Genomic DNA, 27,562 nt, shown 5'->3' with positions numbered 1-27,562 from the left:
TTGTACATATCTTTCCCTATACCCAGAATTAACCCCACTGATCTAAGGAAGTCTGACTCCTTTTAAGAAAACGGTATTTGAAGACCATAGCTGGATCACTACATTTTGGCCTTCATGAAATCAATGAAACAGTCTTCCACTGTTGTTTCTAATAAATTTATATGGGGGGTAAAACATGAAGATTTCTAACCCCTCATATTTCTTTATGAAAAAATTCTTATATTTTAACAGTGAAAGACACTATCACCTTTTTAAATCAATGACTTTTCAAACACCTTTAACCCAAAACTCTAGTTTTTTTTTGTTTTTGTTTTTGGTATTTTCGAGACAGGGTTTCTCTGTATAGCCCTGGCTGTCCTGGAACTCACTTTGTAGACCAGGCTGGCCTTGAACTCAGAAATCCGCCTACCTCTGCCTCCCAAGTGCTGGGATTAAAGGCATGCACCACCACTGCCCGGCAAAACTCTAGTTTTTAAGACTGTATTATTAGACTTAGGATTTCCACAAAGGACTGTTTAAAACAATGAACAATCTGGGACTTATATAACCAAACAATGGGGAAGTGATTAATGTAAAAAAGCATGTAATACCTCTATAAGGTGAGATCATTACAGCCATCAGAACAGTTAATACAGCATCATTATTTTGCTAAATGAGAAAGGTAGATTACAAATTATACTTTTAGTCATATGCATTTACTCACATATTGTGCCCTGAAATCTTGACAGTAGAGACTAGAGCATCCATTATCGCATGCCCAGCCACTCATTTTACTTCAGGCTTAGAATGCGGTAACCATGGAGTTGCCAAACCATACCATACCTCCATCTGCTTCCAAGTTGCCAAAAATGTATTCTTGTTACCACGTTCTTCACTTCCCCTGCTCTGTGTTGGATTAGCCCTGCCATACAGAGGACAGAGTTGAATAAACACTGCATTCAACCCTCTTGTATTCATCTAGTATCCAGTTGCTTTTGAATGGAAAACACATTCTGGAAAAGCTTATCAGTTATAAATACACAAGTTTCTAATGAAAATAGCATATAGGTATCTGTCTAAAAACACAAGGCATATGGGAACCCAGAATACAAAGGTTTAATCTCCAGAAACAATAATGAAAATGTTAAATTAGTAATAAATGGGGAGAAACCAATCAACTGGAAGTCTTTATTTTTGTTGTTGCTGATGTGGCTCTCCCGTTTGGAAACTTGACTGCTCGGTTGCCCAGCCTGGCTTCTATCTCTAGGGAACGAACAATGCTCCCCCAGCCTCCTAAGTAGTTAGGACTACTGGCATATGGACCGTACCTGGCTTGACAGTTCTTCATTGAGAATCTAAAATGCTAAAAATCAAAGTCTGCACTCTGTGCAGAGTGATGATGAGCTTTTGTTTCTGAGGCAGAAAAAAGTTTCCCCCTATAATCTCTTACAGCATTGGTGGACTTCGCCAAAGATGATCCGGCATCCTCCCTGCTCCCTGGCTTTGAGAAACCCTGACCCTTTAAGTTTGGAGGATGACTATTTCCCTTGTACCTAGGTTCACAAGACATTTGCTACATCAATGTTCTGAGATACTCTGAAACCTTTGATTAAAAGTACTCCAAAAGAACTTAAAAAGGTCTTTTCAAGGACAAGTATGTACCTCACAGCTACCAAAGACACCAGGTTGAGAGGAACAGTTACGTCTTAAAAAACAATAGCAGCCCAAGATTTATTCACAGTTGAAGATAAAACTGAAGATTTGCCAAAACTGAGCAGTTTTCTATTTCTAAATCTTCAGTTTTATCTTCAACTATGAATGCAACAAATTTGAAGTACCCAGACAACCAAGTATTAAAGACACTGAAAAGCCAAGACTAATCTTATAAAGCTGTCTTTTCCTTAGATAAATCCTTCCCCAGCCTGTATATTGCCTGGTGCTATGGAAATCACTAAATCCTGAAACTGGAATGATATGTTTGTTTGTAAACTGGTGCTAAAATTTAGAAAACTATACCAAAAATAAATTCCAAAAATAAATTCCAAACACAATTTAAGTAGCAACAAATTTGCAATTATCTGACTTGGTAAAAATTATCAGTTTCATGGGAAAATAAAACAAAACAAAAAAAACCTCCCCTCCCCAAACATTAAGTAACTCTACTGTAAAAGTATGATAAAGTAGGCACAAATATTCCAGCAGTTGTAAGGCAAAGGCAGTGAGTTCAAGGCCAGCTACAGAGTGAAACTTCCAATTTAAAAACAAAAAACAAAAACAAAAGAAAAAACCAACTATTACATATTTACTTATTTAATATATGCCAATATTTAAGCCAGTCTTAATTTTAAAGTAGAAATTTGGGGCATATTATTCCTTAAAGAGCACTATCCTGTGTATAAAAATAATTTCTTTTATAGGTAATATTACAATGTCAATTCTCTGCTTATAATATATAATAAATCTGTTAAGACAGAAAATGTTAGTTCAGAATTTCAAATACAATTTTCATTAGACCAAGTCTTCTTTTGTGTGGGGGAACTCGTTGGGGAGCTATGGACTTAAGACAAGGTCCATGTGCATGTTAGGTAATTACTTTCCCAGGATTGTTTGGGGAAGGAATCTTGCATATAACCTAGGTTGGCCTTTTCTCTCCCAATCCTCCTACATTAGCCTCTACAGTACTGAAATTACAGATAGGCACTACCACATCCAGATAAATCAGACGTTAATAAAGCACTTAGCACCCAGACAGGACTTTAAGAACACAGAAAGAAGCCTGCAAATTTCCAGTTAGGTTTAGCTTTTCACTAGTATGAGTCCTGGACACTGCCTAGAAACATTGAGAAGCTGCTGCCCTGAGTGACTTTCAACATGCAGTGTGTGTGATACAATGGCAATCACCTCCTCACTTTGGCTCTGGACTGTAGTAGTGATGCCTGCACTTGCATGGGAGAGACCTTTCTGCTGAATAGTCCTTTATTCAGCACAGTGGCAGCTTCTGACCATTCTGAGTTCAAAGAGCATAGACCTCAAGTTGATTTCATCAAGTCTATTTATTAATGCATTTCAAGTTTCAAAAAACCTTACATCTTTGCACAATACTTTATTTTTTGCAGGTTTTAGTAAAAATTTCCAAAGTGAACAACAACAAAAAAAAGATACTGTATAAAACACAGTGGACATTAAACTGACAGTAGTATTAGATCTCACTGGTCCTGGTCCTTTCATTTTTTACCACATCTTGATTTGTAGTGGAAACAGTTCAGTGCATGTATCTCCTCAGAAAACATTTAACTTAGACTCAAAATAAAATAGGGCAGTGAGTAACTGCCAAAACCCTACCACAGGATAACATTACAAGCAAAAAATGTACATGTTCCAAAGTCTACCACACTCAAGAAGTTACTAAGAACTCTTGCAGAATAAAAGTCACCATTTTAGAAATGCAAACCCACTTCCAACCTTTGCACAGTCCAAAAACAAAGGCATTTGAATGATTTAAAGCAGTGTCATACACAGCTACCTACTTGTTGGGTTAGAATTATTTATAGTCTATCTGGGGTTTCATGTACAAAATTTGTCTCTAAATCATGTACAAAAAGCTGTTTTGAAAAAAGTCCCGCGTACTGTACAAGTTTACAAGGAGAGATCCCATTGTTTCTCTAGCGGTTTTGGCCTTGCTGGCTCGCGTCACATTGTGAGTGATTGTGTAAACCTTAGACTCTTAAGAAAAAAGGAAAAAAAAAAGCCAAACACAGTAATCTTGTCAACCTTCTCTAAATTGCCTCCTATGTAAAGCCAGGAAAATCACTGCTGTTGACTTCTAATTTAAGTGATGTAGCTGGAAAACAGAAGCAATGAATATGTCACAAGCTTACATTTTTTTTAATGCCCCCTCCATTTTCTGCATAGCGATAAGCCTGTTAATACATTAAATGCTTTTGCTTTCTCTTTCTTTAAAAATGCCAATATTTATATCTGCTTAAAAAAGAAGTTTGTAATGGTACACTGTGCTGTCTACCTTCATTGTTGCTAAAATGTCTTGGGGGAAAAACAAAAATGTCTTGATCAGAAAACCTATCTACAATTTCAACTACCTGCTGAGCAAATTACTTATCTCTAGTGGTTACTAATGATCAGTGACAGTGTGCTGAAGAACTGTCCAAATATTTCAATGAAGACACTGATTTTCTTTTCCATATTGGATAAAAACAGAATTAGCAGGCTTGAAAGTATATGGAATACACAAGTAATGAGCAGGCTACAGATGAAAATAATCATTTCCAACATAATTCCTACCAAGGCATGAAAAAAATTCACCTAGGCAATTTAAAAATGGAATTGATTTAGAAAAGTATAAAATACTAAGAAGAAATCAGACATCTACAAAAAGAAATGACTCTGAAGCCAAATGCTGTTGCTGTCCAGTTTGTAAGCCATAAGCTGCATTCTTCAGCACAGCCTCTCCTGCTCACAGAAGCCATGTAACAAGGAAAAAGATGTATGTAAGAACCAACCATAAGAAAAAGGGAAAATGATTCTCATTTCAAAACTGCCTGCATGAAGCATTACAGAATCCTGGACCACTGCACACCACCATTCTCTGTTATCCTGAGTATGTCAATTAAACAGTAATTTTTCATTAAGAGCGGAAAAATTTATAATACAAAGAAACATCCATATTGCAATTTCTGTTTACAATTGCACAGAGAAGTACAGTGTACGTAAGAAATACATGTCTGCATATAACAAGGTATGTACATTGGCAAGTGATGTATCCAATGTTGAGGTGGTCGAGCCTCCCAGCCTTGATTGGCAGTTGAAAAAAATATATTTCAATTTGTGATAAAAGTTTATCGAGAGCCAAGTCTGTCTGCAAGTGAAGAAAATGCAGCAACGAAGAACAGGGAACATGGGGGCACATAATAATATTCTAAGACTTTGTGCCATTAGGTTAAAAATATCTGTCCATAAGAAAATTGTGTTCCTTTTCCATCCCACCCCCTACCCCACAAAAATTGGAATTTTCAGGCTTTAAATTTTGAGTAATTCCACCTGGTCTGAGGACATGATCTCTTGCCATTTTTTTCTTCAACTATTAACTGTGAGGGTTTCTTTTGCAGATGATGACTTAACAGGTTTCTCTTTGGAGTGAAGTTTCCCACTGTAGGCACTAGGATGAACCAAGGCAAAAGCTGGGTCAGCGGCGCATGTGTCCCATCTGATAACTCTCCCGGGGTCTCTGACGAGGCGGGGGCTGCTGAATGGGCTGCGGCGGTCTCCTCCTCTTTAAAGTGCCTGCAAGGAAAGCAAAACAGCTCACTGAGCACCACCTCCTAATCTTCAAAAGGGAGGTACTCTTTCACCAAGAAAAGCTATTCTTTGGCACTGACCAGCAGAAATATGTGCCCTGTAACACAGTTTTCAGTTTTGTAGTGGCCATAATACAGTAAAAGTTAACTTTAATATTTACTTTATCTAGGCCAATTCAAGTTAAAAATACTAACCACAGCATGTACTCAATATAAAAATTACTAAAATATTTTACTATTTTATGTTAAGTCCTTAAGTCTGATCCATATTTAATATTTAACAGCACATCTCAGTGGAGACGAGGTGCATTTCAAGTACTTAAAGAATTAGACTGACTAGTCAAAATTATTTTAGCTTTGAGAGCAGAATCTCTGACTGAAGCCCTGACAGACACTTGAGGCCTGTCTACACAGCAGGATGGCAAGTCACTCACACAGTCTGTCATAAAGACTTTAAAACCATCCTTAAGTCAGCACTTTTATGAAGGTTTAACAAATGATGATCATTTCCAGAGGTGTTAATATACAAGTCCAATATCTGCTCCAATGAAGGAGGACACCATGGCAACTGTGCCTCAAAAGTGTCCTGTAGCTCTTGGAAATGGGTTAAACTCACACAAATGCCTGGGTTCTGACTCAGGAAACTTAAGAAAGCGGGTATATCAAATCAGATATCCCCCACCCCTACCACAACTCCTGGGTGCTCTTGTCCTAACACAGGAAAATGCAAGGGATCAGCTGAGGGGAAATACAAAGTAAAAGAAACCACTTTGACCTGAGGCAAGGCTCTCCTGAGGAGGGGCTCACGATAGCACACAACACTGACTTCCTGGTCAAGGCAGTCTTCCCCACACTAGCCACACTTTGGAGAGGGGAAGAGGAAACTGAACAGACTAACTGCAACAGAACAGCCACCTCCTCTCTGCCTTCTTCAAATGCTCAAAGTTGACTTGTCCTAGTGGCAGTGTCCTAGTGGCAGAGGGAAGGGTGGAGACTATTTGAAAGGTTAACATCTGAAGCTAAGACTCCCTACATACAGACTTATATTTCTCAGTAAGCAGAGAAAAATGTGCTTCCTACTAGGAACTATTTCAAGAACACAGACATTACAAATAGTATCAGAGCCATTAAATATTTAGCTTCAAAGACCAATAATTTAAAATCACCTTAACTACTGTAACAAAAACAAGATATGGCAAGAGACTAAGACCAAAACAAGGAAGGAGGATCCAACCAAAAATCAAAATGTTGGTCAAATGTCTCTTGACACTCAGGATAGATCAGCATTACAATGGTAGTCAATAACTAGATTGGACTGATGAACAATTACACAGCCAGTGAATCATTTGTCAGGCCATTTATCAAAACCAAAGCCCTCTAAGCTCAGTTACTAAAGCCTCCTGTGGCTATGTCCTCCCTGCCCCACAGCTCTGGCTCAGCCCACAGCAGCACCCAATTCTCAGCACCTTACCTGGAAGTGGTTTAGGAGGTGGCAACTTTGGATTACTACTTGGAGTGTGAACACTGCAAATCTTGATAAATCCAGCCATTAACATGATCAGGGCAATTCCCATAAGCAGTACTGCCCACCAGTGAGCCTGACAGGAGCAGAATTAAATTGTTTTGAGACAGCAGATACTAACATCCATCAAATGCAATATTCATAACTTTCAATTTCTGAATGTCCACACTGGCTTTAATGCAGATTATTGTAACACTTATGTAATTACTACTATATATTTCTAGCAAAACATTCAAAATGTCTCTCTTATCTATGGCTTAACACAACTTACTAACTCTGTACTGTTTACTCAGATCCTAAAATAAAAACACATGCTATGTCAAAACACCCGCAGTCACATTATCCACATATTAAAAAAATTTTGTTTCATCTTGAAAGAATCGCTAGCATAATGAAAAGTTGTAAGCACAGTGCAAAGAATTTTCAAAAAAATCTGACCCAGAGTCAGCTTTATGCAACACATTACTCCCTGTTAAAGTCTCATAACATGGGGCTCAATTGGTAATAGGCCTGGCTTGTCATCAAAATAAGGACCCAGGCTCAGATCTCTTGACACTAAAAAGTCAGATGTAAAAGCCTATACCTATAATCCCAGCACTGCAGAGCAGAGACAAGAGAATCTCTTGGGCTTGCTGGCCTGGCAATTTTGTCAATCAGAAATCTACAGGTTCAGTGAAAGGCCTTATCTCAACAACAACAAAAAAAGAAAACAACACCCAGCATCAAACTCTGGCTTCCCACATTCATGCACAAGCACACGCAGACCACAGACACAGGGTTGGAGAGATAGACAGTCATATGTGCACAAATTCTTATAATCTAAGATATAAGAGCATTTTCCTGGATAGGCCTTGGTCATCAAAGACGTCTCATCACATCTTCAGCATGTGTGGCTAGGCCCCACTGCTGTTCTTCAGTCTGGAAGGGTAACACCACTCCCTCTGGCCTTTAAGACATGGACACTTGACATTTTCAGGGCAGTTGTTAATATAGGATTGTAATGACCTACTTTGAATTCTCTGGTGTTTCTTATGATCGGATTCTGATCAAGCATCAGGAGTATCACAAAAGGGATCTTGCACTCTTTTACCATGCCCTGACATGGGGGACATGACTCTGACTTCATCACTCTGGTGCTAACCTTGACTAATTGATTGTGATATTATCCCCCAGACTTAATCAGCAAGATACTTTTCCTTTGAAGAATCAATGAGTATTTTATGAAGATGTAATTTGGGACTATGTGTACATTCTACTGTCCATAAATTGTCATTTATTTACTGACTGTTCTGTTGGGGCTTCCTATTCTATACAATGGGTTATAACCCAATACCACCATTACCATGGGGTTTTTTTTTTGTTTTGTTTTGTTTTTTGTTTTTTTCGTTTTTTTCGAGACAGGGTTTCTCTGTATAGCCCTGGCTGTCCTGGAACTCACTCTGTAGACCAGGCTGGCCTTGAACTCAGAAATCCACCTGCCTCTGCCTCCCAAGTGCTGGGATTAAAGGCGTGCGCCACCACTGCCCGGCTCCATGGGGTTTTTGACACTCTCCCCACCTTGTTCTTTAAGCACTTACTTTGTAACATAAAAAGTTGCAGGTTCATTTTGTTCTTTCAATATCTGAGTCCTGGACCACCCATGTCTCTGTTGAAACCTGGTTCCTTGTAGTGTTTCTCCTCCTAGGAAGACCCCTCCTCACCCTTCTTGCACTCTGACATGGAACTTGCCTTCTACATGGAAGAGGCCTTTCACTGTACAACCTGCTCACTCCACCTGCACTCTGACATGGCACTCACCTTCCATTACTTCAGGGATGCCATGCCACACTATGCTCTTCCCCACACCCTCCTAACCACATTAGGCTCAACTGTTAGCCAGCCATCTCTATGGTTCTGCAGCTGTACAATACATGTCTCAGATGGATTCCTACCTTGCTTAGAATCACCAAGTGGCTTTAGGAACAAACTGTTCAACACATGCATGCATGCACACATACTCGCACCACATACACACACACACACACACACACACACACACCCCACATACACACCACACACACACCACATACACACCACACACACACCACATACACATCACACACACACATTTTTGGGTTTGCTTGTTTTTATGTAAAGGTGATAAACAGATAGCTCAGTTTTTTAAGAACACTGGCTACTCTTCCAGGATCTAGGTTCAATTCCTAGAATCAACAGGCAGTTCACACAGCCAAGAGATCTAACACTGTCTTCTGGGCCCTGCAGATACCAGGCACATCCATGATACACAGAACACTGAAATACACAGGATATAAAAGTTAAAAATAGAGGAACTCTGCCAGTCCACTGACACGGGTTCCTTCCCATCTGTCTGGGCTGGTGCCCTGAGCAGACCTTGGGCACAAACTCTGGAGCGAGTCCCATAATACCCAGAGGAAGCTCTACATCCAGGCACTCTAACAGGTCTAGGATCACAGGATCACAGGATCACAGAGACAGCTTGACTCTGAGGAGTTCTGACACAACCAGGATCATAGGAAGGACAGGCTCCAGTCAGATATAGCCAGGGCAGGTAGAACTAGAGATAATCAGATGTCGGGAGGCAATCATAAGAACATAAGCAACAGAAACCAAAGTTCCTTGGCATCATCAGAACCCAATTCTCCCACCACAGCAAGTCTTGGACACACCATTACATCAGAAAAGCAAGATTCAGATCTAAAATCACTTCTCATGATGATAATACAGGACATTGAGAAGGACATAAATAACTCCCTTAAAGAAATACAGGAGAACACAGGTAAACAGCTAGAAGCCCTTAAAGAGGAAACACAAAAATCCCTTAAAGAACTATAGGAAAACACAATCAAACAGGGGAAGGATCAAAATCATCCAGGATCTAAAAATGGAACTAGAAACAATAAAAAATCACAAAGGGAGACAACCTTGGAGTTAGAAAACCTAGGAAAGAGATCAGGAGTCATAGATGTAAGCATCACCAACAGAATACAAGAGATAGAAGAGAGAACCCTAGGGGCAGACAATAACATAGAAAACATTGACACAACAGTCAAAGAAAATGCAAAATACCAAAAGCTCCTAACCCAAAACATCCAGGAAATCCAGGACACAATGAGACCAAACCTAAGGATAATAGGTATAGAAGAGAGTGAAGACTCCCAACTTAAAGGCCCAATAAATATCTTCAATAAAATTTTAGAAGAAAACTTCCCTAACCTAAAGAAAGAGATGCCCATGAACATACAAGAAGCCTAAAGAACTCCAAATAGACTGGACCAGAAAAGAAATTCCTCCCATCACATAATAATCAAAACACCAAATGCACTAAACAAAGAAAGAATTTTAAAGGCAGTAAGGGAAAAATGCCAAGTAACATACAAAGGTAGACCTATCAGAATTATACCAGACTTCTCACCAGAGACTATGAAAGCTAGAAGATCCTGGGCAGATGTCATACAGATCCTAAGAGAAAACAAATGCCAGCCCGGGCTACTATATCCAGAAAAACTCTCAATTACCATAGACGGAGAAAACAAGATATTCCATGACAAAACCAATTTTACACAATATTTTTCCATAAACCCAGCCCAACAAAGGATAATATATGGAAAACACCAACATAAGGAGTAAAACTACAACCTAGAAGCAAGAAAGCAATCTTTCAACAAACCCACACAAACATAATTCTACTTCTAACAACAAAAATAACAAGAAATAACAATTTCTTTTCCTTAATATCTCTTAATATGAAAATTAATATTACCAATATATCCTAACTGATTGAAATTAAAAAATATGAGGAATCAGAAATTTTATGACTGACATAAAATTGGAGTCATAGGAGACTATGGAGAAGTAGGTCCAATATTGTCCAATACACTTTCTGCTTGTTTGTACGTGACAGTGTCTTGCTGTGTACCACATAATGGTCTTGAAATCATGCTCCTCATAATCTCAGCCTCACTATTAGTAGTATTGTTTATTTGATGTTTTTATACTATAGTATGGTTTTCAGAACAGCTTACATATTTCAAAGTTATTTATACAACCAAAAGAAATGTAGACAATTAATTTGGGAGGTGGCTTGTAAGAGAACAACAAAGAGTGAGACTTAATGCTTTGCTTGATATTTATAATTATTGTATCAATTTTGAAGAAGAGGACTTTATAAGTTACTCTTTTTCTGAGATGATGCTTTTCATCACAGCCAATGAACCAGATTCTTACCCTCATCTAATGTCTATGCCACCCTCCAAGCAGAAACATTGTTCATTGAAACAGTTGATGAATGACTTCATGGATAGACCATCTTAATACACATACCATTTCTTAAATGAATATAACCTGTTCCCTGTGGGCTGAGAAATGAAGACAACCACTCAAGTCAAATAGTTTTGACCATAGCAGGAAATCTGTATCCAAAAATCATGGCTACAATTCATTCCTTGGTGCTGCAGAACTGTCAACTCTCAGCTTAGCTACTATAGAGGTAAAATCCTTTAGTGATGTGAGGGTCAATTGAAGTACAGCCATATTACAATGAACTCCAATGTCTAAAAATTGTTCTTACTTTGGGTTTATATCACAGTAAGAGCCAAGATTTTAAGCTCTACTAAAAACAAACAAACAAACAAACAAAAAGTCCTTAGCTATTTATGTTCATTTAAAAAACTAATAGTGATATGTTATTTTAAAATATCATACAGTTAATATGTTTGGAGTTATTTAAAATTTATATTGAGAAAAATGTATTTTCAGTATTGCTATAGACAAGCATCTACATAAGACTGTTCAATTAATTGTTGTTTTATTTCAAGTAACTTTTATAGTACTCATTTTTACTGTTACAATATTTTATAGAATATGATAACAAAAAAAGGGAACAGAAAACAGAAAAGAGGGTGATTTTATTTTGCATTCAAAATGACCTTAGAACGGTTTACACTGCACATGGCTTCTTGTCAGTCTCTGACCATCCTTGAGTTGCAAGTGTGCACGACAGAGTCCCACAACCACCTTTCTTCTATTTCCTTTGTATTCTATGGACTGTGACAGGAGTTTCCTGTCTGTCACTCTTACACTCACTGTGGCAATGTCCACTTGGCAAGAATATGCAGTGCAATTCAACCTTCCTACTCAAAAGATTTGTTTTTAGGAGAAGTCACAAATCTGAATTTTTATATGAAGTTTATTGTAAATGCTGGCAAACTTGTTCAGAGTGTCTAAAAGCAATGTGCAGACCACACAAAACATGTTGGTAGGGCTGAATTTGGCTTAAATACAATCTACTCTTTTCTCCCAAGTCATTTAAGACAACTATTGTGTTGGGCTATAACCTATGAGTAAAATAAAAGTCCAGAAAGATAACATCAGTTTCTGTTGTTTTCCAGGTGTTCCAGGTGTGCACAGGTATACTTTTGTGTTCTGCTGAATGTTCATTTGAAGACCTAGAGCCTACAATCTGCTCTTTAATCTACTTCTTGTATCCTACGTTAGATTGTCAGTTTTTTAAAACATTCTTTTGTTTGCTCTAGAAAGCAATTTTCAGAGTTCTTTTCTTGTTTATCCTCAGGATGATATATAACATCCTTGTAATAGACATTACAACTATTTTTCAACTGTGGATTTCAACTATTTTTCTATTTTTATTCACTCTTAAGTAACATAGTTGCTATTTATCAAGAGGCATGATACAGGACTGTTGTCAGTCTGTTCAAACAGTCCAAAGACAATTTTATGCAATGTTGGAAGTTCAGCATTCCTGGAGCCCAGTTAGTAAATATACCAGGACCATATTGCGGCCAACTCTTCAGCTCTGTTGAGGCCTAGTACTGTCAGAGCAGCTGCCTTCCATCCTTAGTGCTTCTCATGTTCTTCCTAACACCTTGTCTACAGCCGCCTGTGCTCCTAACACCTTCCATATGGCTATTAGTGCTACAACTACACAAACAATGGGTTTGATTATGCCCCCTTTTCATTTAAACTCTCTGTCCTAAAGCTGGATGGCCCAGGAGTGGGAAAGGAAAGCAGAAAATGAAGCCTGAACATGCAAAGCAGTATGGCTCTACTTAGATCCTAAAGAGCACACAGGAAACTCATCCTGGGCAGACAGGCCTCAGGGCAAGGAGCAGGCCTGCTTTTAAATGGAGTATTTTGTCAATCACTAAAATTCACTAAGCTTTCAAAAGACTTTTCAAACGGTTTTGGTGTGGAAGATTCATGCCCTTTCTTCTTCATGAAACATTACTGTACATCTGCTACTGCCAGCACTTAAGAATCAAGTTGTAATGTCATCTTTTTAAAGAGAATTTTCCAGTGGCTGAGTTGTAAATAATTGTATAAAGCATGTAAGGCCTTGGGGTCAGTTCCCAGTAACACACCACACACACACACACACACACACACACACACACACACACACACACATCTCAAAAACAAACAAATACTGAAATACACTTCTATGTGCCTGTCTTCCATATCCTACACTTTGAATTCTTGCACTTATATCCTTCTCTCTCAATTCTGTAAGAAACTAACTTTAGTTCTCAGCAACCCCATAGCAGTTCACACTGTCTCTAACTCCAGCTCTAGGGGATCCAATGCACTCTTCTAGCCTCCATGGGCATGGAGATACTTCAGGCTAATTCTAAGAGCTGACTTACTTGGTCTAAGCTCTGTGGTGACACTCATGTACAACTAGCACTAACAGCTGCTATTCTTGGACAATGTTTACCAAATGACATTTAAGGATGTCTAGGTTTATAATCCTTCTATGAGTAAGTGCTTCTATGATTATTTTGAAAACAAAGCTACAAAGATGTATGCATTCCAGGACTTGTCCGGATCTCACTGGTCTCCAGTTTTCTCAGAGGCACTGGACAATCAACCTGAGAGCAACTGTAGTCTGTGGTCCACTTGGGAACCACTGCCCTAAATCTCCCACTCAAAATAAAGAAAAAAAAAATTACCAGATTCTTAGTATCTACATTCATAAAGTTATGAGGATAGAAACTGATTTAAGAAATGAGAAAGTAGCCGGGCGGTGGTGGCGCACGCCTTTAATCCTAGCACTTGGGAGGCGGAGGCAGGCGGATTTCCGAGTTCGAGGCCAGCCTGGTCTACAGAGTGAGTACCAGGACAGCCGGGGCTACAGAGAGAAACCCTGTCTCGAAAAACCAAAAAAAAAAAAAAAAAAAAAAGAAATGAGAAAGTGAGCCGGAGGAGGTAGCACCTCCTTCAATTCCAGCACTCAGGTGAGAGAGAGAAAACAGATCTGAGTAAGCAGCCTGGTCTAGAGTGAGTTCCAGGACAGCCCGAGCTACACAGAGAAACCCTGCCTTGAAAAAAGAGACAGAGAGAAAGTTCATTTTGGAGGTTGCTATAGGACTGCTTTTAGTTGGAGCTCAGCTTGGGCTATATAGAAAGCCAGGTTTAGGGCTATGATATAAGACTTGCCTCAAAAAAATTAAGTAGTGTGTACAAGTACAAGCTCAGCTATTCAGAGGCGGAAGGTAGAGAGACCCTGATAAGGAATGTTAACAACAACAACAACAACAACAAAAGCTTTTGCAAACTTAAAAAGTCACAGCATAGTGAGAATGAAAAGGAGACACATAATGATAAGTTTAAAAAAAAGTAAAAAATGGTTCTTTGCAACATCAAACTTAGTGCAAAAGATAGAAAGAGAAATAAGACCACATCAACTATAGCAGAAACTGGAAAAGAATTACTGATGTCAGTCCTCAATTCCCAATTAAACAGGTGATAATGGCCCAGGATCTCAACAGATTTAATGGTGAACACTCTTGAAGTCTTCTCAAGAACTGCATTTAGCAGTCGCTAAAGCTAATGCCTTCTAGCTAGACAAACTCAGCAGAGCATATTCTGGAAAAATCTAAACATGGTTGTCAAAACAACTCTACACACACACACACACACACACACACACACATACACACACACACACACACACACAGATCATCTCCATGACAACAGTACCCATAAAATATTGAAGTGTTCTCAAGGTTCTTCAAACGCCACAGAACTGCATGAGGAGAGAAAAGGAGTCATAGAGCACCATCAATGGAGACAAAAGGACACCAGGCAGCACTGGAAAAGACACAGTGAAGGAAGTCCTTCACTTCTTGCACAGCCTCTTGTAACAGAATAACCTAACAGTATATATTACCACAGAAATGATAGGACACCAAGACTCAAACTATCATTAATATAAAACAAACCTTGTTATGCAAGGAAACTGCACAAAATCAGATGAGACAAATAATGTAAAACAAGCTCAGCATGTGTTGTCTTGTTTGCCTTGGCCAATGCTCACAAAAGCACCTCGGTCTGCACTCTGTAGCTGAGGATGCTACATCCACACTGACGTTATAAAATAAAAGGCATGTGTTACTCTCACTCACATACAGTGTCTAAGAAATCCATTCCAGAATATAAAATAAGCAATCTCATTGCTAATTCACAGAAAGGAATCTTTCATTAAATCTACTAAAAAAAAAAAAAAAAAGTAGTAACTTGGAAAGGGAAGAGTCAATATACAAAGCAAACTACTTAGTTTTAGGTATAGCACATTCCTAAACATGTCACTTGAAAGTAAGTCTCCTATATAAATCACTTGGAATGCATGAACATTTAGGCTAATCTCAGCAATTCTTTAAGAAAACCACAGGAAATACAATGTTTCAAAGGTTTGTTTCATTTTGAGACAAGGTCTCAAGTATTGCTGGCTGGCATCAAACTCGTTTGCCTGTTTTGAGATAGCTTCTTACAAAGTCCTGACTGGCCAGAATGAGCTACATACTATGTGAGGAAGACTTGAAGCATCAATCTCCCTCCTTTACCTTCCAAGTACTAGGAATAACTGTATGGGCCACCACATCCCATTTTATGAGTATTGATTCCAACAACTCAGAGGCTTGTGCATAGTAGGCAAGTACTCTACTAAGTGAATTGCTCCCCTCAAGTCAATGATTTTACAATTTAGAGAAATGTGAACTTAAAAATTAAATTCAGTTCAGTAGATATGGACCGAGTAAGCAGTACAGCCATTAAGGGATCTGTGACTGACTCTTCATATGATCTTACATTGTTCAACATCTATCACAGACAAGACTAAGACCCAGAAATTACACTGAAAGATCAGAAGAAGAAAAACGACAACAAATGCAGGAAAAAAGCTTTCAGAAAATCTCTTTCTTATCTTTACTGCTGAGCAAGGTAGGACCCATAGCCGGCTACCTGTTCTACTGAAACAACAGAGAAATAAAAAAACAAAAACAAAAGCAGGTAGCACTTTCTCAAAAAGCTTAGTGAAACACTAACATTGTACCACCAGCCATCACCTTCAAGAGACAATGTAAGCAAAGCAACAGAGGGGAACAAAATGATTCCTCTCACCTAACACAGCTTTGAATACATTCAGGTGGAGATGCAGATCACTGCAGAAGGAAATAAGAGCCAGGAATATCTAAACCTTCAAAGTCTATACATATGGTGATTCTAGTATAAACAAGCAAGGTGTTCATCCTGCAATATTGGTGACCTCTGCCCAAGTAAAATTAAGATCAAACATTTTGAGGTTTTTATGAATGAAGACTAGACTTACCACAATCCACTCAGCAATGTTTTCATAGAGCTGTGGACTAAAAATTGCTTTTTTCAGCCTAGCTAGAGGGCCATCAGCATCTACTAATCTGCACCGCATGAAAACATCACAGTAGCCTCTGAAGTCATTACATGGAGAGCCTGGCTGCAGAGTGATAGTCCGACCACTGAACTGCTTGTTCCACTGAAAAGAGCCTGTACTGGCACAAGTTGATGGAGCCACTGGAAAAAGAAGTGCCAAATACAAGCAGAGGTCAGAATACCTGGCAGGACAGTCTCGGAAAGAAAACATACTACCTAAACTCATTCCCAAGTTATACAAATCTATACTAGTTTGTCAGAGTAACATCATTACTCATTTACCTTAAATGTTAAAATACAAACAAACAATTGACTTAGTGCCTGCAATGGCTTTAAAAGCATTGAGGTATGTTTACATAAATTATTACCTAAGGCTGGCAAGATTTAGTCTAATGTATTACTTAGCAATTTAAATTTTTCTCAAGAGAACTGATCTATCTAGAAAGTATCTGTTTAAACTGTGTATCAGTTTAACAATGAAAAATTAAAGGCAAGGATCTTCTTTGCCCCACACCACCCTACCCCTGCTGTCACCCTCATGGCAGCTCTTTCTCCGTCTGTCTCTGTCTGTCTCTGTGTCTCTCTGTATGCTACATCAGGCTTCTCTCCAGGTTTTAAAGGGAAGCTTCTTTCCCTTTAAGGCTCTGCTAAGCTATTTTTGATACTGTTGTCCCTTTCTTTTTTAAAAAAGAGATTTATTTATTTTTTATGTATATGTGTACACTGTAGCTGTACAGATGGTTGTGAGCCATCATGTGGTTGCTGGGAATTGAACTCAGGACCTCTGCTCGCTCCAGCTCTGCTCGCTCCAGCTCCGCTCGCTCCAGCCTCAAGATTTATATTATTATAAATAAGTACACTGTAGCTGTCTTTAGACACACCAGAAGAGGGCGTCAGATCTCATTATGGAAGGTTTTGAGCTACCATGTAGTTGCTGGGATTTGAACTCAGGATGCTGAGCCATCTCACTAGCCCTGTTGTCCCTTTCTTATACTCTCCCACATCAAGGCTCCATCATGGTCTTAAAGGCCTTTTTCCCAATAAACCTCATTCCCAAAGGATGAAAAAAACACAAACCATTATGGAAGTTGATTTTAAGCAGAGTTATTGAAAAGCCTTACTTTTCTTCATGCAGCAAACATGGCATAATTCCTTATCATCTTTGCCATCAGAACTGGCACAGGTGCACTCTTCCAAATCATACTTCTCACAGATAGAACCTGCACATTGCTGGGGGAAAAGCAAATTTTATTTCATCTCTGTTCAGTCAAGATTGTTCATGGTATTAGGTAGGTATATGCTTCTGACGTCAAATAATAAAGTAGAAATATGAGTTACAAACAACAGGGGTGGGTTTGCACCTCCATGGCAAGCACTTGTCAGCACATGCAAGGCCCTGGGTCTGATCCCCAGCACCACAAAACAAACCCACAGATGAATATCAGAGCCAATAATATCACATAAATAGATCTGAGAGTAAATCAAAGAAAGCTATATAACTTTTAAAGCAATGAAGAGAAAAACAAAAAACCTAAATAAAAGTAGAAGAAGGGGCAGCTCCACTTTGTGTTTGTTACTATGGCTCCTCTATAAGTAGAGAAAAAGTAAGTTTTCCTCATGCAGAACAAAGTGACATTTAGTGATGGGAGCTCAGAAGATTTCACACTCTAAGAAAATGACCAGATGAGTTCTTTTATTCAGACTCCTGAAATACTAATTTATATAACTTAAAAGCAGTACAGATAAGACCACATGCCTAGTTGTACTCTTATGAATACCAAAGACACACGGTTGCAAAGATGAAAGGTAAAACTAACTACATGCCACTGGGCACATACATTCATGGTTTTGTGAGGAACAGATAGGGATCTTACTGAATGGGAGCCCCAGAATAGTTACCCGATGGGTGTCAACCATTATTCTGAAAAAGGATGCTCAATACAATTGAAAACATATTAAATCAAATGCTTACCCCATTAATGCACACTTGTGTGTGCCTGTTACAGTCTGTAAAGTTGGGCTTGGGATCAGACGCTGGGCAAAGGGCTGTGAAACCATTGCATATCCCTTCCTTTGCACAGTCAGAATCATCCCGACACTTCTCAGACTTCGACTTGAATGCACACTGTGCTGTACAGCAGGGTCCTTGACTCGGACTAGGAGAAGCATTAAATGATCAGATAAAGTAAATCACTAGCTATTTATTATACACTTAGATATGAGCCATATTTTCACATCACAAACTTCACCTCTTAAGTGGTAAGTATATTACTGGAATACAACTTCAAATATTACTAGTATCAACCTACTCTATTTGGACAGTCTAGCAAGGCTAAGAAAATGATTATGTATAGGGTTTCCACAGTCAAAAATGCTACAAATCAGTATTATTAATCTGCCTTTTGTGAAGTAAATTCACGATTAGAAAACTTTTTAGTGTTTTTCCCTCAAGGCTGCATAACACATTAATCAATTTACACCTTTCTGTACTAAATCGAACTTGGATTCACGGACTAACCATTTAAAAAGTTTGTGTAAACTATAGTCTATTTCCTGTAATCATGACTGCATTTGACAGTGAAATGATATGGTACTAAGTCACAAAAGCCTACATGCCCCACTTCACCTAAATAGTTTAAAGTAATATAGTCACGTTTTCACAGTTAGGAACTAAATGATATGTACATTATATGGAGCAGCACTTTCACATTCTCTTTTTCAATAGCCAAATCGCTAAATTATGAATTGTTCCAAACCTCAAAATGGGATGCCATTATTCCAAAACAAGCAAGCAAGCAAGCAAACAAACAAACAAAAAGCTGACACTACAACAAAGCGAGGCAAACTTCCGTGGCCATACAGCTCTCTTGATATCAGCATTAACTCTGTCCTAACTGCTGTGGTGACTTTGCAGGGATGCTGGCATTACTGGGGTTGGCAAGGCAAGTACCTACCTGCACTGCTTCCCAGGCTTCAGCTTGCATTTCTTCCCCTCAGGCTGGTTGGCATCGAAGCAGCACTCATCTTTGCACTGGTCACTGTAGCCACAATCACACTCTTCCCCTTGTTCCACCATCCCATTTCCACAGATAGGCTGGCCAGATTCTGAGGAAAGTCACAGGACAAGGTGAGTGCTATATGCACACATTAATTTTCTTCAAAATTTACAAGCACGGGGCTGGAGAGGTGGCTTGACAGTTTATTTAAGAGCACTTATTACCCTTTCTGAGAACCTGATTTCAGTTCCCAGCACCCACAAGGCAGCTTACAACTGTCTATAATTCAAGATCCAGGGGATCTGACACCATCTTCCAGCTTCCATGGGAATCAAGCTTACATATGATGCAGACATGCATGCAGGCAAAACACCACACACACACAAATAAATAAAATTGACAAACTCGTTAGAGCTTTACCAAAAAGAAAAAGGAAATTTTAATAAGACAAAAAGCAGAATCTGAAAATCAAGAGACCTGTTGTTTAGTATGGGCAGTGTAACAAACTGCAATTGTAGCCTCAGCATGCCACCCTGTTTCTACACAGTGAGAAGACTGACCTCATGGATCCTTCCTATGTTCTTTATAGAGTTAATAACTTGCTATTTAGGCCACATCACAGTTGAGCTTTGCTGACTACACATATGTATCATATGTATGCAAATGAAGTTAGTGTTTCTCTACACCAGGAGAAAAGAGGAAAGCTTGCTACAGAAATTTTCAAATATACATAAAAGTAGTAAGAAAAGAAGCACAATGGCCTCCTGTGGTCGTCTGAGTATGAACCACACTGTTTGGAGATGTGGCCTTGTTGGAGTCAGTGTGTCATTGTGGGCATGGGCTTTAAGACCCTCATCCTAGCTGACTGGAAGCTAGTATTTTCTCCTACAAGCCTTCGGATGAAGATGTGCAACTCTCAGCTCTTCTTTCACCATGTCTGAATGGATGCTGCCATGCTCCAGCCTTGATGATAATGGACTGCACCTCTGAACCTGTAAGCCAGCCCCAATTAAATGATGTTCTTTATAAGAGTTGCCTTGGTCATGGTGTCTCTTCACAGCAATGGAAACCTAAGACACCTCCCATGAATGCTTTTCTTCTCTGACTCCCAACCACTTTTTATTCTGTAGCATTTTGAAGTCACCACATTGGACACGCTACACTCAGAGCAGTTGAGGAACCTTTGCACTCAGAGCAGTTGAAAACAGCTTGACTGCTCCACTGAAGACACAACAGTCTGAAGGCCTCCCAGGAGAACTACTACAGCCAGGGCAACAGATCAGCAGCTTTTCTGCCCCACTGAAGAGCCTGCAGTTGGAAGGCCCCAAGGGGGGTCTGATACAGCCAGGGCCAAAGACTTACCAGGAGACTGAAAGCAACCCAGGGACAAAAGAGGCAGACTCCATACAGTCACCCAGACCAACAAACACCAGGGATATCCATATGGCAAAAGGTAAACACAAGACCATAAGCAACAGAAGCCAAAATATGTGGGCATCATCAGAATTCAGTTCTTCCACCACAGTAAGCCCTGAATACACCAACACATCTGAAAATCAGGAATCTGTCCTAAAATCCTATTTTATGAAGATAATAGAGTCCTTTAAGGAGGATATCAATAACTCACTGAAAGAAATACAGGAAAACACAGGTAAAAAGATGAAGGAATTGAATAAAGCGATCTAAGACCTAAAAGTGGAAGTAGAAACAATAAAGAAAACACAAATGTAGGCAAATCTAGAAATAGAAAACCTAGGAAAGAGGTCAGGAATTACAGATGTAAGTAGTACCAACAGATATTATTACAAAAGATAGAAGACAGAATCTCAGGTGTAGAAGATAAAGTAGAAGAGATTGATACAACTGTCATAGAAAATTCAAAACATAAAAAATTCCTAACTAAAAGCATCCAGGAAACTCAGGACACAATGAAAAGACCAAATGTAAGAATAATCAGAATAGAGGAGAATGGAGATTCCCAGTTCAAAGGACCTGAAAATGTCTTCAACAAAATCATAGAAGAAAACTTCCCCAACCTAAAGAAAGAGATGGACAGAAAGGTACAAGAAGCCTATAGAACACCAAATAAATGGGACCAGAAAAGAAAATCTTCTCGTCATACAACTATCAAAACACTAAATGTACAGAGAAAAGAAAGAATATTAAAAGCTGCAAGGGCAAAAGCCAAGTAACATACAAAGGCAGGCCTGTCAGAATTACACCAGACTTCTCAACAGAGACTATGAAAGCCAGAAGAGCCTGGCCAGAGGTCAAGCAGATTCTAAGAGAACACAAATGTCAGCCCAGGCTACTATACCCAGCAAAACTCTCAATCAACATGGATGGAGAAACCAAAATATTCCAGGACAAAACCAAATTCAAAGAGTATCTATCTACCAACCCAGTCCTACAGAGGATCCTGGAAGAAAAACTCCAACACAAGGAAGATACCTGCTCCAAATAAAGGACAAGATATTAAGCATCTCACAACAAAGTCAAAAGCTGAGAGCCACAGCACATAAAGCCACCTACAAAAACAAACATATCAGAAACCAACAGTCATCTCTCTTTAATATCTCTCAATATTAATGGACTCAACCCACCTATAAAAAGGCATAGGCTAACAGACTGGATATGCAAACAAGATCCAGCATTTTGCTGCATACAAGAAACACACCTCAATAACAAAGACAGACACTATCTCAGAGTAAAAGGGTGGGAAAAGGTCTTCCAAGCAAATGGTCCCAGTAAACAAGCTGAGTTGCCATCCTAATATCCAATAAAATAGACTTTCAACCAAAAGTTATCAAGTGTGATGAAGAAGGACACTTCATATTCATCAAGGGGAAAATCCACCAAGAGAAAGTCTTAATTCTGAACATCTATGCCCCAAATGCAAAAGCACCCAAATTCATAAAAGAAACTTTACAAAAGCTCAAAACACACATTGAACCTTACACAATAATAGTGGGAGATTTCAACACCCCACTCTCACCAATGGACAGGTCATTGAAACAGAAACTAAACAGAAACACAGGGAAACTAAGAGAGGTTATGAACCAAATAGATTTAACAGCTATCTACAGAACATTTCACCCTAAAACAAAAGAATACATCTTCTTAGCACCTCATGGTACCTTCTCCAAAACTGACCACAAAACTGGTCACAAAACAACCCTCAACAGATACAAGAAGATTGGAATAATACCATGTACCCTATCAGATCACCTAAGACCTGATCAGCCTAAGACTGGTCTTCAATAATAGCAAAAACTACAGAAAGCCCACATACAGGTGGAAACTGAACAACTCTTTATTCAATCCATGTTCAATAATTGGTCACCGAATCAAGTTCCAAACAAGGTTCTTCTAACCCCACCCCTCCCACCAGAGTTACTTTAAGTGATTTATCTTTTAAGTTATTTTACTATAGAATAGGTTCACCTTGTCTTTTAATTTTTTACATCATTTGTTAGGGACATTGGATAATTTTATCCTATAAAATAACTCATTTTTTAAAAGTGGTCATAATAGTGTCAATAATAACTTATAAATGAATATTATTCTATTTCTTGCTAGACCAAGCACCTTAAGAAAAGAAATAGGTATGAATTATTAATATACTCCCTGAAGTCCCAGGCAAGGACAGATCTTAGATAATTAGAGTTAGAAAGTATGGCCTAAATATTGGTGAATAACTTCAATGTATTTCGTCAACTTTCTAAAGTTCTGAAACTTAAAATTAGAATAGTAGATTTAGTTCAATCCCCAGCACCACTAAAACAAATGATGGGGGGAAAATTCAGATCAGGAATTTTCTTTGTAAGATGCATTCTCTGATAAGTGGATATTAGCCTAGAAGATTGGAATACACAAAGTACAATCCACAAACCACAAGAAACTCAAGAAGAAGGAAGACCAAAGTGTGGCTACTTCATTCCTTCTTAAAAGGGGGAACAAAATACCCATGTAAGGGGTTGTAGAGACTAACTATGGAGCAGAGATTGAAGGAAGGACAATCCAGAGACTGCTCCACCTGGGAATCCTTCCCATATTCAATCATCAAATCCAGACACTATTGTGGATGCCAGCAAGTGCTGGATGACAGGAGCCTGATATAGCTGTCTCCTGAGAAGCTCTGACAGTACCCAACTAATACTGAACTAGAGGCTCACAGCCATCCATTGGACTGAGTACAGAGTCCCTAATGAAGGACCTAAAGAAAGGACCCAAGGAGCTGAAGAGCTTGCAGCCCCTTAGGATGAACAACAATATGAACTACTTAGTACCCTCAGAGCTCCCAGGGACTAAACCATCAACCAAAGAGTACACATGGTAGGACTAATGGCTCCAGCAGCATATGTATAGCAGAGGATGGCCAAGTCAGTCATCAATGGGAGGAGAGGCCCTTGGCCCTGTGAAGGTTCTATGCCCCAGTATAGGGGAATCCCAGGGCCAATTAGCAGAAGAGGGTGAGGTAGTGAGCAGGGGGAGGGAGGAGGGAACAGGGGTTTGTTTTTGTTTTTTTTCTTTCTTCTTCTTCTTCTTCTTCTTCTTCTTCTTCTTCTTCTTCTTTATTTTTTTATTTTTTTTTATTTTTTTTTATTTATTTATTTTATTTTTTCCCAGGAGGGGAACCTGGGAAAGGAGATATTGTATGACATGTAAATAAAGAAAACATCTAATAAAAAAAATCTCAAAATCAGCTGGGCAGTGGTGGCATATGCCTTTAATCCCAGCATTTGAGAGGCAGAGGCAGGCAGATTTCTGAGCTGGAGGTCAGCCTGGTCTACAGAGTGAGTTGCAGAACAGCCAGGGCTATACAGAGAAACCCTGTCTCGAAAAACAAAAACAAACAAAAAGATCTCAAAATCACATCAATACACTATCATTTACTGGGAATGACAAGAAACAAATGCCTTCATTTCTAGTAAGCAAAACTAACTTACAAGGAGCCTATGACTTGCTAGAGGTCATATACCCCAATATGATCAAACAGATGAAACACAGGGGTTCTTGGGTCTTAAATTTTAGGCTTTTGTTTCTAATGCACCAATCAGGATTTAAACTGCTGAATGAAGGGAACACATACCTAGCATAGAAACCTCACTTGTGACACAGGTGACAGGAAACCACTCCAGGAAGGTAGGATTTACACTTATCAAGTTCATTCTTAATTCATTAAAGAAAATCTTAACAGTCACTGAAATTTTAGCCCACTAAGAGATCTTATATGATGTCTTTGGACTGTTCTATTAGAACATCCATTCTAAGTAAAACAATGACTTTTAAATGACTAGTAATAACTTTACAATTCACGTGACACATAATACTAGAGGAAAGTCAGAAAATGCATGTGCAGTGTTTGACACAACCTTCATCCTTATAGTGAAAACTCCACTCACCGTCCAGAGAACACTTCTTCATTAAGAACTGACAGAAGTAAGTGACTGAAAAGTGACCATTGATGACAATAACAGAATAACAGCATCAATGTAATGTCAATCTAACCCCATGAGGGGGAAGTTTAAAAGAAAAAGCCAAAGACTCTGTCTGTGACAAGAATAAAGAAATATACTACAGGCTGGGAGGAAACATCTATAAACCATTATCTGAGTCCAGCATAATAGTGCATACCTATAATCCAGCACTCAGAATACAAACATAGGAAGACTTTATGCTACACCAAGAATAACCAAAAAAGCTCTCCCAAAGTATCTAACAAAACAAATCACCAGTGATTTTATGAAGAAACTGAAAACGTGGAGAAAGAGGAACACTCCTTCATTGCTGGTGGGATTACAAACTGTTACAACCAGTCTGGCAGTTCCTCAGAAAACTGGACATAGTACTACCTGAAGACCCAGCTATACCACTCCTGGGCATATTCCCAAAAGATTTTCCAACATATAAGAAAGACACATACTCCACTATGTTCATAGCAGCAGTATCCTTGTCCTGATGGACTGTTCTAGATCTTGTCTGTGGTGGTGGGATATAAAACTATACACGTAATCATATTATATTAAAAGAAACAAACACCCTGAGAACGCAGGAACAAGGAGGGTGGAGTGTGCCCTGATGACAGCATTACCCTGCTGATGTTATCTGCCTGCATAGTATTACCAATTGGGGACACTGGGTGAGGGTACTGAGTACCTACTGTTGCTATAACTGTGTGTGAATCCACAATTATCCCAATAAAACTGTATTAAAAATGTATCTGGAAGTCCTCAATTCATCAACTTTTCTTTGAATGTTCTTTATATACAAAAGTTACCAGTGACTCAACACTTGCATTCAAGTATTGCATAGTCTTATGGAAAAGGAGGATATACAAAACAACTTGAAGACAAGGCAGAATATTTGGAATCTGAAAAATGTCACAGCTGAATGTAAGACCAATATTCGATATGCTTACACAGTGGAATATTGTTTACACTTTAAAAGGAAGGGGGCTGTTTTACATGTTATTACCAGGTGAACCTTAAAAATCTTATGCTAAGTAAAATAAGTCAGACACAAGAACATATATTGTATGAGTCCCCTGCACCCACTGAAAGAAGCAATGAGTAAACTGTATTCAGTCCTATAATACCCTGCTATTCAGCAACAGGAACAAAACACTGTAATGATCTTTGTGAAGTTAAAAGTAAAATTCCATAAAGGGAAAAAGCTGTGAATTTCATTTGTTTGAAATCTTAAAACAGGCAAGCCAAACTTTGGTTAAAAAAAATCAGTTAGCAGTTGCTTCTAGAGACTGACTGTAAAGTAGAATGAAGAATTTTCTGGGCTGACAGACATGTTCTGAATCTTCACAGTTGCTTGGTTTATAAAGGTAATTGCCATCTGTCAAATTTACCACTTGTGCCCTTCATGCATCCATGTTTCCTACAGCACTATCCACAAGAGCTACACTGTGGAACTAACCTGGGTGTCCAACAAGAGAATCAGATGAAGGAACTTTACATATATATATATACACTTTGGACGTGGGAATTTTGTTTTGTTTTGTTTTGGTTGGTCACTTGGTTAGGGTCTTGCTGGGCTGGCTGGCCTGGAGCCTGTTATATAGATCAGGCTGGCTTTGAACTCAGAACCTTCCACCTGCCTCTGCCTCCCAACTCTTAGGATTAAAGATGTGCAACACTACACCCATGCAGCAGATACACAATGGAGTTGGTTTTAGACATGAAGAGTGAAATTACTTGTTGTCTGCAGGAAAAGAGATGCAACTGGAGATAATCATCTTAAATGAATCAAGCCAATGTCACAAAGACAAGTATCATGCTATCTTCTTGTTTCTGGTTTCTAAGTTTTATACAGAGTCATAAAACCATGTACAGATATGTGACATGAAAGCAGAAGCAAAACTACCTAGGAAATGAGGGGACTAACAAGAGCAGACAGCGCAGACAAGGAAGATAAAAGGTGTGGGGAATGTGCTCATTGTACAGTAAGTACAAATGTCACACACGCAGCAGGGCATGTGTGTATATGAATGAAATGATATACACATATATAATTGTGCAGTTCATCTATTAAAGAAAGGAAGGACGGGACGGAAGGGGGAGGGAAAAGAAAAGAACCTCAACAAGATTGAACTTTAGCTAATGAGATATAAGCTAAAGTTTTTAGAAGTAAAATACTCTGCTATCTGATACTCACTTTCAAAGGGGCAAATAAATTCCTAAGTATTTGATAAAGCAAATACTTTTTGCAAAGTGTTAACTGGAAAACACAAGTGGGAACTGAGTGGACTTGTACAGGTTTTTGACTGTTTAAATATTTTGGGCTGGCCTACAAAGAATAATAGATGGAACACATCAACATAAGGAGCAAAACTATACCCTAGAAGAAGCAAGAAAGTAATCTTTCAACAAATCCACACAAATCTAATTCCACCTCTTACAACTAAAACAACAGGAAGTGACAATTACTTTTTCTTAATATCTTAATATAAAAATTAATATTGCCAACATATCCTAATTGATTGAAATCCAAAAATATGAGGAATTAGAAATTTGTTG

At 38.7% G+C, this 27,562-nt stretch overlaps 1 protein-coding gene across 1 annotated transcript in view; it reads right to left on the bottom strand.

Moving 5' to 3' along the window:
* Positions 1-3,013: 3,013 nt before the first annotated feature.
* The window catches only part of Adam10 (ADAM metallopeptidase domain 10), a 120,047-nt gene continuing 95,498 nt past the window's right edge, over positions 3,014-27,562 (bottom strand). The window contains exons 11-16 of the mRNA XM_031345994.1: positions 19,491-19,641; positions 18,509-18,692; positions 17,658-17,766; positions 16,457-16,677; positions 6,763-6,889; positions 3,014-5,277 (exon numbers count right to left, since the gene is read on the bottom strand). Of these exons, the coding sequence (XP_031201854.1) occupies positions 5,180-5,277; positions 6,763-6,889; positions 16,457-16,677; positions 17,658-17,766; positions 18,509-18,692; positions 19,491-19,641 (890 nt within the window). The 3' untranslated portion in view covers positions 3,014-5,179. The remainder of the gene's footprint in view (positions 5,278-6,762; positions 6,890-16,456; positions 16,678-17,657; positions 17,767-18,508; positions 18,693-19,490; positions 19,642-27,562) is intronic.

The sequence above is a fragment of the Mastomys coucha genome, unplaced genomic scaffold, assembly GCF_008632895.1.
Source record: "Mastomys coucha isolate ucsf_1 unplaced genomic scaffold, UCSF_Mcou_1 pScaffold23, whole genome shotgun sequence".
NCBI lineage: Eukaryota > Metazoa > Chordata > Mammalia > Rodentia > Muridae > Mastomys > Mastomys coucha.
This window is presented reverse-complemented; position numbering and strand designations above follow the sequence as displayed.